The sequence below is a fragment of the Oryza brachyantha genome, chromosome 8 (assembly GCF_000231095.2).
Source record: "Oryza brachyantha chromosome 8, ObraRS2, whole genome shotgun sequence".
NCBI lineage: Eukaryota > Viridiplantae > Streptophyta > Magnoliopsida > Poales > Poaceae > Oryza > Oryza brachyantha.
Genome location: NC_023170.2, coordinates 16,122,995 through 16,136,677, shown reverse-complemented (window position 1 = coordinate 16,136,677; position 13,683 = coordinate 16,122,995). Strand labels below are relative to the sequence as shown.

General features: G+C 39.3%; 1 protein-coding gene across 2 annotated transcripts; it reads left to right on the top strand.

The window, feature by feature from the left end:
• The first annotated feature begins 386 nt into the window (after nt 1–386).
• LOC102722886 (calcium-transporting ATPase 5, plasma membrane-type-like) lies at nt 387–13,311 on the top strand. Of its 2 annotated transcripts, none has more exons than XM_040526605.1 (35): nt 387–583; nt 738–994; nt 1,678–1,794; nt 1,874–1,916; nt 2,534–2,649; nt 2,721–2,852; nt 2,950–3,039; nt 3,187–3,256; nt 3,343–3,413; nt 3,503–3,586; nt 3,669–3,746; nt 3,821–3,892; nt 4,533–4,616; nt 4,725–4,807; nt 4,873–4,981; nt 5,071–5,126; nt 5,239–5,281; nt 5,359–5,442; nt 5,765–5,902; nt 6,226–6,291; nt 6,362–6,457; nt 6,972–7,082; nt 7,159–7,323; nt 7,833–7,892; nt 8,203–8,367; nt 8,502–8,618; nt 8,731–8,829; nt 9,917–10,054; nt 10,267–10,367; nt 11,171–11,216; nt 11,319–11,453; nt 12,040–12,147; nt 12,243–12,334; nt 12,634–12,731; nt 12,819–13,311. In XM_040526605.1, exons 2-35 carry the CDS (start codon nt 827–829, stop codon nt 12,842–12,844), a joined length of 3,261 nt encoding a protein of 1,086 aa, XP_040382539.1. In that variant the 5' UTR covers nt 387–583; nt 738–826; the 3' UTR covers nt 12,845–13,311. The 2 variants fall into 2 exon arrangements, with proteins under 2 accessions (XP_040382539.1, XP_040382540.1); XM_040526606.1 differs by having other exon boundaries at nt 387–588.
• Nucleotides 13,312–13,683: the final 372 nt, after the last annotated feature.

The window sequence follows — 13,683 nt, the reverse complement described above, 5'->3', positions numbered from 1 at the left end:
TTTTTTTAATAAAATGGATGGTCAAAAGTTAAACATGAAAACCGAAGAATTGTTTTTTTTGACGGAGGGAGTACACGGTTCACATCCAACCGTCCATCCCGTCGATCCAACGGCTCGAGATGAAACCTCCTCCCCCCCTTTCCATTTCAAACCTGCCCCCGCCAAACTAACCTTACCAACAACCTCCCCCCGTTGGCTCCCGCGCTTGTTAGCGATGCCGACAGGTGGGCCCCACCCCCACGTTCTCTCCGCGCTGGACGGGGCGGGGTGGTTGGGCCCACCTGGCAGCGAGAGCGGCCGCGTCAGAAGCTTCGTGGAAGCTTCATGCCGCTAGGGGCTAGGGCGCGCAGGCTTCTCTCTCCTCCTCCTCCCCCGAGAGGAGACGAGAACGAGTCCCCATTCGCCACCGCAAAGCGAGGAGAAGCCACCACGAAGCTTCCCCGGAGTGAGAGGTGGAGCGAGCGGAGAGAGAGGGATAGAGAGAGAAGGCCAGTGGCGACGCCGCGGGGGTTTGCTGCGACGGCGGCGGTGGGCGGAACCTTCCGGAAGCGGCCGCGGCGTGGGCGAGTCGAGTCGAGTCGAGGTGAGGTGAGGTGGGGTTGATCAGTCCGTCCTCCCCTATGGCTGCCCCCTGCTTGTTGCGGGAGGGGGTGGAAGGTGCAAGGTGGTTTTCGATCGGCGGCGGCGGCGGCATGTGGTTCTGAGTGTTTGTTTGGTGTGGTGATGCGCGTGTGCAGGGGTGGTGGTTGGTGGTGGCGGGTGCTCGTCGGTGTCGTCTCTCCTGCGACCGAGCGCGCGAAGGTGGGGGGCTGGGGATTGATCGGGCATGGCGCTCGGGAGGTCGTCGCCGGCGCCTCCGCCGGCGCCGGAGATCCGGTCTCCGGAAGGGCCGGAACGGGACTACGTGGAGGAGACGGATGCCGAGGACAAGTTCGACGACGCGTTCGATATACCACATAAGAACGCCTCCCACGATCGCCTGCGGCGATGGAGGGTACGGGATCCTCTGCCATCTCCTGTCTCACTCTCACTCTCACTTCTTCTATCCTATGAGCTTGTGAGCGACGACGCTGGTTCATTCCAATCGGGTCGATAATGTCGGGGATATGAGTGTGATCAGTGTATGTTATAGTTCACAAATGCTCAAAATACGGCAAATTCTGGAATTGTTAATCTGGATCACCATTTTGGTGTCTACTTAGAGCATGAGCAATCTGTACAGGTGTTGGCTCCGCGCAGGGAATACCCACTCTGAAATGTGGTGAAATGGATGCACTACTGATTACATTTGTTCAATCACCCGCATTTCTAATGCCTAGCCTTGCGAATGATTTGAGCCTTTGAGGCGAAAACATTTTATAATATTACATGCATTACCTGATATTCCCACAACCAAACAGACGTGTATCGTGGATCCATGTGACCATTGATGAAACAATGGTATTTTCTGTAGCTCTAGTTTTACCCAGTCCATGTATCGGGGAGAACACAAACGAAGCGAGCATTAACAATCTTACTTCAGTTATAAGATACACATCATACTTGTTAGTTGTATGCTGGGGCCTTGAGAAACTTGCTATGTTAGGAGGCGAAGGAGCCTTTGGGGTACGGGGTTTGCAATGGACACTGTTCCATCTATTTTTGAGTTCTGACAAATACGGTTACTCTCCATTCCAGCAAGCTGCTCTTGTGCTCAATGCTTCACGTCGCTTTAGATATACTCTAGACCTTAAAAAGGAGGAAGAGAAAGAGATGATAAGAAGAAAGATCCGAGCACATGCACAAGTGATACGGGTAATGTGTCATTTTTCAGCAGATGTTGTCCTATCTGTTGGTTGTATTTGTTTGTTGATTCAAAATTTGCGTTCTCCAGGCAGCATTTCTTTTCAAAGAAGCTGGTGAAAAAGATCTCAGAGGTATAATCTCATATCATAACTTTTGTTTCAGAGCTCTTTATCACTAAACATATGAGTGATTTCAGTTCATTGTGCAAGTAATATCACTTCTTCCATATATTGGGCACTAGTAGTGAGATTAATGATGACTACTACTTATTAGCATGCCATTGGTTAATTTTCCATCCTTATGCAATATTCCATGTTTGGGGTGACTGGTCAAAAGGTCATGACTTTTGTTTTTCAATTTCTTTCCTAGATTAGTAGCAATTTACCAAAATGCTGCATTTCACATAAAAATAGCTACAGAGGGGATGCAGTTCTTAAGTTGAATTGACAGTCATAGCAATTAATTTCTCTGTTTTTCTTTCAAATGGATTTCACTTTGACTGTTCAGTGCTACATTTATTTGTCATGCAGTCACATACTTTACTTATGATAAGCCCACTGGATACACAGTATTTTATTTCTGACATAATTTTTTAGATAGTAGATATGCCACTTGCCCACTTCCACCATGTTAGCGTTGCTGCTACCCTTTCAGTTTCTGTCTATATTAAAAATAATATATTCTTTCCTTTTTTCTTATTTCACACATATAATTTATATCCTTGTGTAAATGTCCTTTATCTGAGCAGAAGCTTATACTGGTATAAAACTTGCAACGGCCTCTCGCAGTTTTCCAATTGAACTGGAAAAGCTTACAGCATTAAATAGGGATCATGATAATGTTATGCTTCAGGAAGTCGGAGGAGTAAGTTGATACTGAGCTAGATTTCTCTTCTCATTTTACAGTCGCTTGTCTCTAATACTCTATCTGTTCAGGTTAAGGGACTTTCAGATTTATTAAAGAGTAATTTAGACAAGGGAATTTCTCCAAATGAGGATGAATTGTTGGAAAGGAGGGGTGTTTACGGAGCAAACAGATATCCACGCAAGAAAAGGAAAAGCATACTGGTATATGTTTTTACATCGTTTTTAAATAAAACTGCACTAGCTCGATGTGCTTAACATTTGGTTGCAAAATTTGATCATATTAATGTTTGAAATGCAGCGTTTTGTATTTGAAGCATGCAAAGATTTAACTCTCATCATTTTAATGGTGGCTGCTGCCATATCACTTACATTGGGCATGACGACAGAGGTATTTGGTTTCCTCTTCTAATTATTTCATACATTGCGTGTTTACTTTCTGTTGCTTCTTGATTGTGGTAGATTTGAACTAAAAGAGTTTTCATGCTGTAAATACATATGATCAAGTTTTTTCTTTCTTTAATTCCTTTTATTTTAGGGTGCAGATGAAGGATGGTATGATGGTGGAAGTATTTTCTTAGCTGTTTTTATTGTGATACTTGTTACAGGTAATGGATTCATGTTTGTGCTCTATTTATGTATTTCAGTCTAATAGGCCATGTTCTAATTTTTTTTTTCCTTACGGTCTATTTAGCAATCAGTGATTACAGACAATCTCTTCAGTTTCGACATCTAAATGAGGAGAAACAGAACATACAAGTGGAGGTTGGTATGGTTATGTGCGACCATTTCTACTATAGTAGTATTAAGTTTGCCCTTTGGTTATATTCTGATTTATTTTCTCTCTTGATTAGGTTGTTAGAGGTGGTAAAAGATGTGTAACTTCAATATTTGACCTTGTTGTTGGTGATGTGGTTCCTCTTAAAATTGGTGACCAAGTAAGATGGTATATCATTTATCGACTCCATGTTTGTTTTTTCTATTGGAATAATTTGCTTACGTTTATTCTTGTACCATCAGGTTCCTGCTGATGGTGTCCTGATATCTGGCCATTCTCTTGCAATAGATGAATCAAGTATGACCGGGGAGTCAAAAACTGTGAGTTTCTATAGAAAATCTCTTAGTTATTTCAAACTTACCTTTGCTGATGATTCATGGATATTACTTTTTAGGTTCACAAGGATCAAAAGGCACCGTTCTTGATGTCTGGATGCAAGGTTGCAGATGGCTATGGTTCTATGTTGGTGAGTACTGCTATCTTGAGAGTGTTTATTCAACATATGTAGTTGAGCATGGCTGTTTTTCTATGTCACTGTGCATGACATTGTTTTCATTATTTATTCTGTCTGCCATTTGCCTTTCTTTTCATGGCCAAGGTTTTACTTGGATTGATACCAGTTTTTGTCCTACCAAAATACTGGTAGTGCCAAAACATTGATAAGTTTTGGCACTACCAAATTTTGTAGTGTATACTTTATACTAGTATGAGTACAATTTGGGCCGCGTTCGTCCCCCCTCTTAAGTTAACTTATCCCTCTCGTTTTCCGCGCCCACGCTTCCCAAACTGCTAAACGGTGTATTTTTTGTAAAAATTTTCTATAGGAAAATTGTTTTAAAAAATCATATTAATCTATTTTATATTTTTTAATAATTAATAATTAATTAATCATGTACTAATCTATTACTATGTTTTCCATGCCGGGTAAGTTAACTTACCCCCACCGAAATGAACGCGGCCTTGGTAGCACACCAATCATATATATGTGTTGCGATTGAAGTTGCCAAAATTTTGGTAGGGTAAAAAGTTGGCTTCAATCCTAACAATCCTAACAAGGCTAAAATAACCTGACTTGTTAACTATGTATTTCACCTTCAAATACAAAGGTAACAGGTGTAGGCACCTATACCGAATGGGGTCAGTTGATGGCTAACCTTTCTGAAGATAATGGTGAAGAAACACCGTTGCAGGTTAACTTCTGTTCATGATTGTGGCATTGTGTGTATTCTTAGATGGATGAAATTCTAACATCTTGATTTGTTGATATGGCTGTGGCACTTCCTTCAACTATGGAGTAGGTGCGCTTGAATGGTGTAGCAACTTTTATTGGTATGGTTGGTTTGACAGTGGCTGGTGCTGTACTTATAGTTCTTTGGATAAGGTAAGTTACTTGATAATTTAGTAATCACAAATACTCTTTATGACTGCTTTTCATCTAAACTACAGATATTTTACTGGACACACCAAGGATCCAAATGGCACTACCCAATTTGTGGCTGGAACTACTCGGGCAAAAAAAGGATTTATGGGTGCAATCAGAATTTTGACAATTGCTGTATGTAATTTTAATCTAAATATAGTATGGCTGATATCATGATTGTATTTCGTTTGGCATCACTTATTCTGTTTGTTATTTATCTATAGGTTACCATTGTCGTTGTTGCTGTGCCCGAGGGACTTCCATTAGCAGTAACATTGACGTATGGCTCATCTACTTGTTACACAAATTCCTCATAAATTTTTAGTCATTTGATTATTTGTATCCCTTATAATTTTTCAGTCACATGACTGTTGGCACTATTTTGGTTTCAGACTTGCATACTCAATGAGAAAGATGATGCGAGACAAGGCACTGGTAAAAGAAAAAACCTATTCTTATGCATTGGAGTATTCACATGTCATGTAATATGTTATTGCTCCTCTTTTATCTAGGTGAGGCGTCTCTCATCCTGTGAAACAATGGGATCTGCAACTACAATATGCAGTGATAAAACAGGAACGCTTACCTTGAATAAGGTTTGTGAAGTTAATTGCTGGTGTTCATCATGAAAATTGGAAGCTGTATCCTGATGAATTCCCTATATATTGCCTTGACTGTATGCTAGTTCTGGTCTTTCTGTTTAATAATCATGGAACATATTCCCGCTGATTGGGAACACTTGACACAGCGGTTTTATGATCTCAAGTATTCTTGCTCGGCCGCTGTGTGATGTCAAGTATTCCTGACCTGAGGGACTACCAATTTCATTTTTCTATCAATATGTTTCGATATTCTGATTTTTCAAAATTTCCGACAACATTCCTTGTTTGCTGACCTGTACATTCATTGATCTTCTAGATGACGGTTGTGCAAGCATATTTTGGTGGAACAATTTTGGATCCTTGTGATGATATTAGGGCAATGTCATCTGGGGCTACAGAACTTCTTATTGAAGGAATCGCACAAAACACAACAGGAACTATATTTTTGCCAGAGGTATAGAAGGTTTAGTTCTATGTGATGTATTGATAATTGTGTGTTATATTCTTCCTGCATTGTCCCTTGTCTGGGAAAAAGCTATATCCTATTGGTTACAAAAACAACTGGTGGGGCTAAAAGGTGCCTATTTAGCTTTTAGGGTTGGAAATCCCCACTAATCCTTGGAAGGGAAAACTATGGTTCTTTTATTATCTGTTAGAAAAGGAATTGGGTGATGTCTAGGCCTCTAGGGAGAGTATTGATACTCCTTTATGGCACTCGGATACATCCATTGTTATGTTTTTCCATCACAATTATAACCATTTTTTTTCTATCTCTAGGATGGGGGAGATGCTGAACTTTCAGGATCACCAACTGAAAAGGCTATTCTTTCTTGGGGCCTTAAGGTAATAACCCTTTAGTTGGCTTTCATACTCCAGTGCTTCCTTCAGTGACTAGCCCTTCCACTTTGAACAGATAGGAATGGATTTCAATGATGCGCAGTCAAAATCTCAAATTCTTCATGTATTTCCATTTAATTCGGAGAAGAAGCGTGGTGGGGTTGCAGTACAGGTATTGAATAAATCCTTAACAAAATGAGCTCACGTCCAACCATCCGTGAAGAGTTTAACTAAGCTTATCCTGTTAGAGAAAATTTTCCTTGGTTCTATCTGATAGCGACACTTTATGTTACTTACCCCTCATAGCGTACATCATGTGTAGTCAGGACATGAGAAGAGATGTTATCATGTACTCGAGTTTGCATATTTACTTTTTAAAAATAGGAACTGGCTAGTTCCTACATGGTTGCTTTTAGCAACAAGTCTAGATGATTTCCATTTTTTCAAAATTTTAATATAATTTTAAATTGGATAAATTAACACCGCACTCCATCCAGGATGATTGATTCGGTTCAGTTTTCTCCAGGATCTAAAGAATTGGATGCCACTGACCATTTGTTCTAATCTTATCCGAACATGGTTTCTGGGCCACTTCTGTGTTAACATGCTACAAGCTATGGTCTGTGAACGATTTTTCCCTGGTTGCTTCATGCTATCTCAATGCTGTTTAATTGTTATAATTGCAGTCAGATGCTGGTGTTCGTGTCCACTGGAAAGGTGCAGCTGAGCTTGTGTTATCATCTTGCAAAAGCTTGCTAACCCTGGATGGTTCAGTTCAGCCCATGAGTGCTGAGAAGGTACACACCCTTCCTAATTTACTGACTACTTACCTTCTGATATATATATATATTCTAAGCTGTTTAAACTTTGCAGTATAATGACTGCAAGAGATCAATTGAAGACATGGCAACAAATTCATTACGATGCGTTGCTTTTGCATATTGTCCTTGCGAAATGGAAACAATCCCAAAGGAAGACATAGCTGATTGGAAGTTACCTGAGGATGACCTGACTCTGCTTTGTATAGTGGGTATAAAGGTATGTGGTGGTTATTTGGTAAATTCATTTTCAGATTAACCGTAGTGGGTATGTTAGGGAATTTAATGTACGAATTTGGCATAACTAATCAGTATCTGATGCTTTACTTTAGAAGAGCATTATGTATATTGCCTGTTCTTTTCTATCTCCCTCTCTCTTGCTTATGAGGAATATATCAGAGCTTTTTAAACTAGATGTAGGTTATCTTTTATGCATTGATTTGCAGAGTACACGGTCAAAATCATACCTCTTGAGGAATATATCTCCTTCTCTCTTGCTTATGAGGAATATATCAAAGCTTTTTAAATAAGATATAGGTTGAACTGATCAAAATCATTGTCAACCTTTTTGTGTGGCTTTGACAACAGCAGCTCATATTGTTACGGGTGGCTTTCATATGTTTTCTGTATACATTGGGTGTCATAAACAAACTTCTAATTAATGATACTATCATTTTCTTGATAAAATTCTGCTATTACTTGTGCTGTAAAGAATTTCTTCTTCTGCAGGATCCTTGCCGCCCAGGAGTGAGGAGTTCTGTACAATTATGCACCAGTGCCGGTGTAAAGGTACATCTTATTCATATCTAAAGTGATTGAAATGTGTGTATGTATCCTTTATGATTCAGTTTTTTCCCATACTGTCAACTAGGGTGCATTGTCCTTTATTAGTCTGATAGTGCTGGTCCTTCATTGGGACAGCAAGTTATACACCACTAAAATGTTCACCTCATCATCTACATGGCACTGATGTGTCACTAACATGTGCCTTGGACCTGCTTGTCAGGCCTACATGCCATGCCTATGGTTCTCTCATTTTTTTTTGCTGTAAATGATATTATTCTTACATTATCCTTGACAATTCTGTGTGTATATTTAGGTGCGCATGGTCACTGGAGATAACATTGAAACAGCTAAAGCCATAGCTTTGGAGTGTGGAATATTGGATGCAAATGGTACTATTTCCGAACCATTTGTAATAGAGGGGAAAGTGTTCCGTGAGATGTCTGAAGCTGCAAGAGGAGAGATTGTTGACAAGATAACAGTAACTCTCTCATCCTCTTTGTTCCTTTGAATCTCTACATATCTGTGTGTGTGTAGCTTTTCCCTACTGAACCTTTTTTTAGCGTTGTAGGCATTCTTCTGACTATACGAAAACTAATTAACTTTGGATTGCAGGTGATGGGAAGATCGTCTCCAAATGACAAACTTTTACTTGTCCAAGCTTTGAAAAGAAAAGGTCATGTTGTGGCTGTTACTGGTGATGGGACAAATGATGCTCCTGCATTGCATGAGGTCTCAACTCTCAATTGCATATCTCTTGATATTGATTAACTCTCCCTTTTCTTTCTCTTTTATGACAGAGCTTGTCATCTTGTTCTTATTCCTTCTTCCATTTTCTGTGTAGGCCGATATAGGTCTCTCAATGGGTATTTCAGGGACAGAAGTTGCCAAAGAAAGTTCTGACATTATAATCTTGGATGACAACTTTGAATCAGTTGTAAAGGTTGGTTTATCCAACAAACGATCCTGAAATGCTTTCTAATGAAGGATAACGTCGTGAAGCAAACAGCATGGAATTTTGCTCATAGCCTCATACTAAATTATCTCATGGCCACATTCAGCAGCATGGTGCCTAGATGTGGCAGAAGATGTCCAGATGTCACGGCTGTCGGGATTAGGGTCTCTATAACAAGGGGGAAAAAAAATCTCAGCCAAAACCAGTTTCTTCATTGAATATTTTTGAAATTTGAATTCTAAAGCCAGGAATAAAGTTCAATGATAGGCTTACAACAAATACCTGTCCTGGTGCTAAGCGGCCGGATTAGAACCTAGGTGCACGGGTTTTGACTCTTGCAGTCAGTAAATTGTTGGTTTTCGATAATATTAATGAAATTCTGAAGTTCAAATGAAAATTTCCAAAATTCCTGGTAAATGGAAATCTTGGCTCGGAGGTGAAAGAAATAATCCCTCTTTCTGTAGTAGAGGGATACATACATGAACTACAGCTATAGAGGTTCAGACGTGAGATACCTCATTCTTGCTGGCTTAATTGAAACAGATATACAAAAATCCTTTTATAGAGAAGATATATTGCCTCCTACTTCTCAGATCTTATCTCAAATTCTATTCCTAGCTCAAGACTTGCCTAATAGGTTAACTAACCAAACCACCTGGACAAAACCACATACTCTATTTCCTCATATTAATGTTCCTATATGCCATTTTGGGAATCAACATCTTACTGGGCATCTTGCCAGCCTTCTGCTATCATTGGTCATGTCCTGCATCTGCCATCTGCCTGTATGTGTCAGTACTGCTGTGTGGCCACACGAGTGAATCTGTTATTACATGCTTTTCGCTAATTACTGGTGACAGTTCATAAACCGTGTTGGATTATACAGCTAACACATAATGTTGCCTCATGCTGATCCTTTGATGCTACATATTACTACTTGAAATGGTTTTTTTATTTAAAAAAACGTTGATGGGGTTAATGTTGTCTTCTCGGACACTATTTATGGTTACAAAAATTCCCTTTTCTAATTGATATTTAACTGGCATGGTTTTGACAAGTTTCTCTTCTCCTTTAGGTTGTTCGGTGGGGAAGGTCTGTCTATGCAAATATTCAGAAATTCATCCAGTTCCAACTTACTGTCAATGTTGCTGCACTAGTGATTAATGTCGTCGCAGCTGTGTCTTCTGGTGACGTGCCTCTAAATGCTGTCGAGGTTGGGACTGTTTTTATTTGATGCAATTGTTTCATAATTGCCAAGATTTTTGCTGTTGCGAGGCTGCCCATTGCCTATACCATCGAGGCATCGAGGCATTTTGTTGTGATAGTGTACATGATATGTGATATGCTGGTGGCCTTAATTTTAAGTTTGAAGGCTTGTATACCCAGTTCAGCTCTCACGTTGCTTTTTTCCTTCACACATTTCAGCTTCTCTGGGTAAATCTAATCATGGATACACTGGGAGCTCTTGCATTAGCAACTGAACCACCAACGGATAACCTTATGAAGAGACAGCCTGTTGGTCGAAGGCATGTAAATTTTCTCTAACTATTGCTATGTTGTATGTACATGTTTCTGGGAATAATTCATAATATCACTCCAAGGAAAAGTCTGGCTTGAAGCACCACTAGGAAGGTCACCTCCATTATGTACCACTTTAAAGATGTTTACATCACATCATACCATTACAGGCCGTTTTCTTCTGAAATATTTTCCAATCTTAGTCCATATGAAATGACACTTTACCCCTTCTTGGCTTGACTTGGGTCAGGCCATCATGCCAATTGAGCTGCTCTGGGGGAAGGATGGATTGAGGGAGGACAGACTGAGAGACAGGATTCGAGGCCAGAGAGGTCATTGCAAGGGAGGAGAGGAGAAGGTTGACACAAAGGAGCATGCAGGCAAGTGACCAGAGGGCGTTGCAGCTGAGCAGTGCAAGAAGCAGGGGTAGTTGTCCTCTATCCACTTGGTAAGCAAGGTGGCTGAACACAGGCACAAGGATATCAATCTTTGAGTTCACTTGTGTTGGCCACCAGGAAGAGGTTGGCTTGATGGGGATGACTAGCAGGATGAGATGGAGGGGGCAGAGGCATCTGTGACAGTGGAGAAGCCGGGTTTTTATCTATTACTAAAAAATGTCAGTGAAGGAGAAGCTCATGTAGGAAGCATGCAGAAAAAATGCTGGATATGTCGTTGTACGTATAAAATATGTTAGGATAGTATATGATGGAGGGTGACCTTTTGACTGGTGTCCCAAGCAATGCTATTCCTTGGAATGGTATAATTTGAACTGTCTTAATATCACAATATTAACCATCATTTACTATTTCAGGGAACCTCTCGTGACTAATATCATGTGGAGAAACTTGTTTGTCCAGGTTAGAATTTATGTGACTCAAATGCATGTCTTAAGCATACAATTGAATAATGTCTTAAGCATACATCTTATTTTGTTATCTGAATATTTTAATCTTGTGCAGGCCATTTACCAAATAGCAATCCTTCTTATCTTTGATTTTTCTGGAAGAAGCATATTGCGGTTGCAGAATGAAAGTCGGGAGGATGCTGAGAAAACACAGAACACCTTTATATTCAACACCTTTGTCTTTTGTCAGGTTGGTTGGTTGTTTTCTTATTCTACTGTTTTAACAGAATAAACCATGGCCAAAGTATATGTCCTCTTATTGATAAATATTAGTTCTGGATTATTGCAGAATTACCCGATGATTTTTGCTCTTTAATAAAAAGCTAATCCCTTTGGTCAAAAATATTTGTCGTTTAGGATAAAATTCGGTCCGACTTGTAAAATTCCGACAAACAATTTTGTATTAAAATAAATTTATATGATATTATAATAGTATTTTTCGAGGAGAATCTATATGCATCATCTGTTTTGCATTTAAACTAAGCATTTAAGAAATTATGAATGGTCGGAATTTTAGAAGTTTGACCAAATTTTATCCTAAGCAATAAATATTTTTGATCGGAGGGAATACTAGATAGATAAATGTCAGCACCAAATCATTCTTGAAAAGTTCTCTATGCTTTGTTAAAATTAAAAACAGAAGAAAAGACCCTGCTGTTGACTCACTATATAGTGGATGTAATTTGCTATCTGAAGTTCTGTCCCACTGTATCTAGCGTTCTTGAGTGGAGTTTTTTCCCCGTTTTTAGTTAATCTTTATATGTATTTGATGCCAGATCTTTAATGAGTTCAATGCACGCAAGCCTGAGGAGAAGAATGTCTTCAAAGGAATAACAAAGAACCACCTCTTCATGGGAATAATTGCCGTAACTACTATATTTCAGGTAACAACTGATGTATTGTTACTTCGCTGAATATCCTATCAACCTAATTACCTAATCCCATGAATTGCTGATAAAGTCGCTGCCCTGTTTGGCAGATACTGATTATTGAGTTCCTTGGGAAGTTCTTCAAAACTGTGAGACTTGATTGGAGACTATGGTTGGTCTCAGTTGCTATTGGAATTATAAGGTAATCACTTACAGTTTTATTCATTATGCAACCATTTATGCTCTGGGATCTGTAGTTTATAACCCATTTTAGTGTTTGTCATTCTTCTTGTGGTAGAATTTAGAATAGGAATCCAGGTCCCTCATTTATATCATTGGTTCTCTCTGGTGATTTATATTAATTTGCAATGAGACATTCCCAGGCACGCATTTATGGAACATGCACAAACGATGTCAGATTCACTTTTGATTTTCTTCTCATTACGTTAATGTCAGTGGCATTATTTGACCCGTGTTTTCTTCCTTGTTTGTGATGTTCAGTTGGCCTCTGGCATATCTGGGGAAATTCATTCCAGTGCCTGTAAGACCTCTCCATGATTATTTCAAACCCACTTGTTGGAGACGAAATTCACGCCGAGGTCAGTCCCCACGCTCTAGTAACTAGGCACAAATCTTTGTTAAGTTTTATCCAAAAACCTTACATTTTGATGCACTGCATAATGCAGACGAAGAGGAGGGTGCACAGAGCTAAGACACAGCAAATATCCAGTGTAAATAGCCAATGGGTCAACAAAAGGAGATAACATTTCGATCTACTGGTTCTCTGTGGATATAAAATCTTTTGGACGAGCTATTTTTTTTTTGCAGGAGATGGCTGATGTCAACTCCTGCAGCAGAAGCTTTGCATGCAGCGCCAGGGTCAAGTGTCACTCAAGCTGTTGATACTTCACTTGATCGAAGTTAAGATAAAGCTAATTCTAACTAGGGGAGCAATCTTTTAGCTTTGTATTAAAGCGATTTTAAAACTGTATATGCTTAGCTGTTAACTACCAAACATTCGTATTTATTTTGTTTGTTTTTGCTGCTAACTAGGAGTATATACGTTCTAGGATTATTACAGCAATCGTCAGGTTGAAGTTTTAGCTTTCCTTCTATCTTGTTTTGATGGATTGAAATATTTAATAAAAGAAGCAAGCAATAAAGGGATATTTAAGTGTTCAGTTGAAACTACAGTTCTGTTTACTTGAATATTGCTGCATTAAGAAGTGAACCTGCATGTGTATGGCACTACAAGCTTGTTCCATGGGTACTCGTAATTTGTCGTTTGCAAGAAACATTTGGTCCTGTTTGGAATTTGGAATGCAGGATAATAAAATGTAGATAGTTCTACGAGAACCCGAACAAGAGAAACCCTTCTTTGATGACATAGGAACTTTTCAAGTGGCTGGTACTTGCATCTTTTTGCCTCTGCTTATGTTTAATTGTTTATAAGTCAAAATTTAAATTTTTAATTTAAAATTTAAATTTTTAACTTTAAATCTAGAGTTGATTTTGGTGTTTTTTTACTGAATTTTATTTTGCAGTATTGGT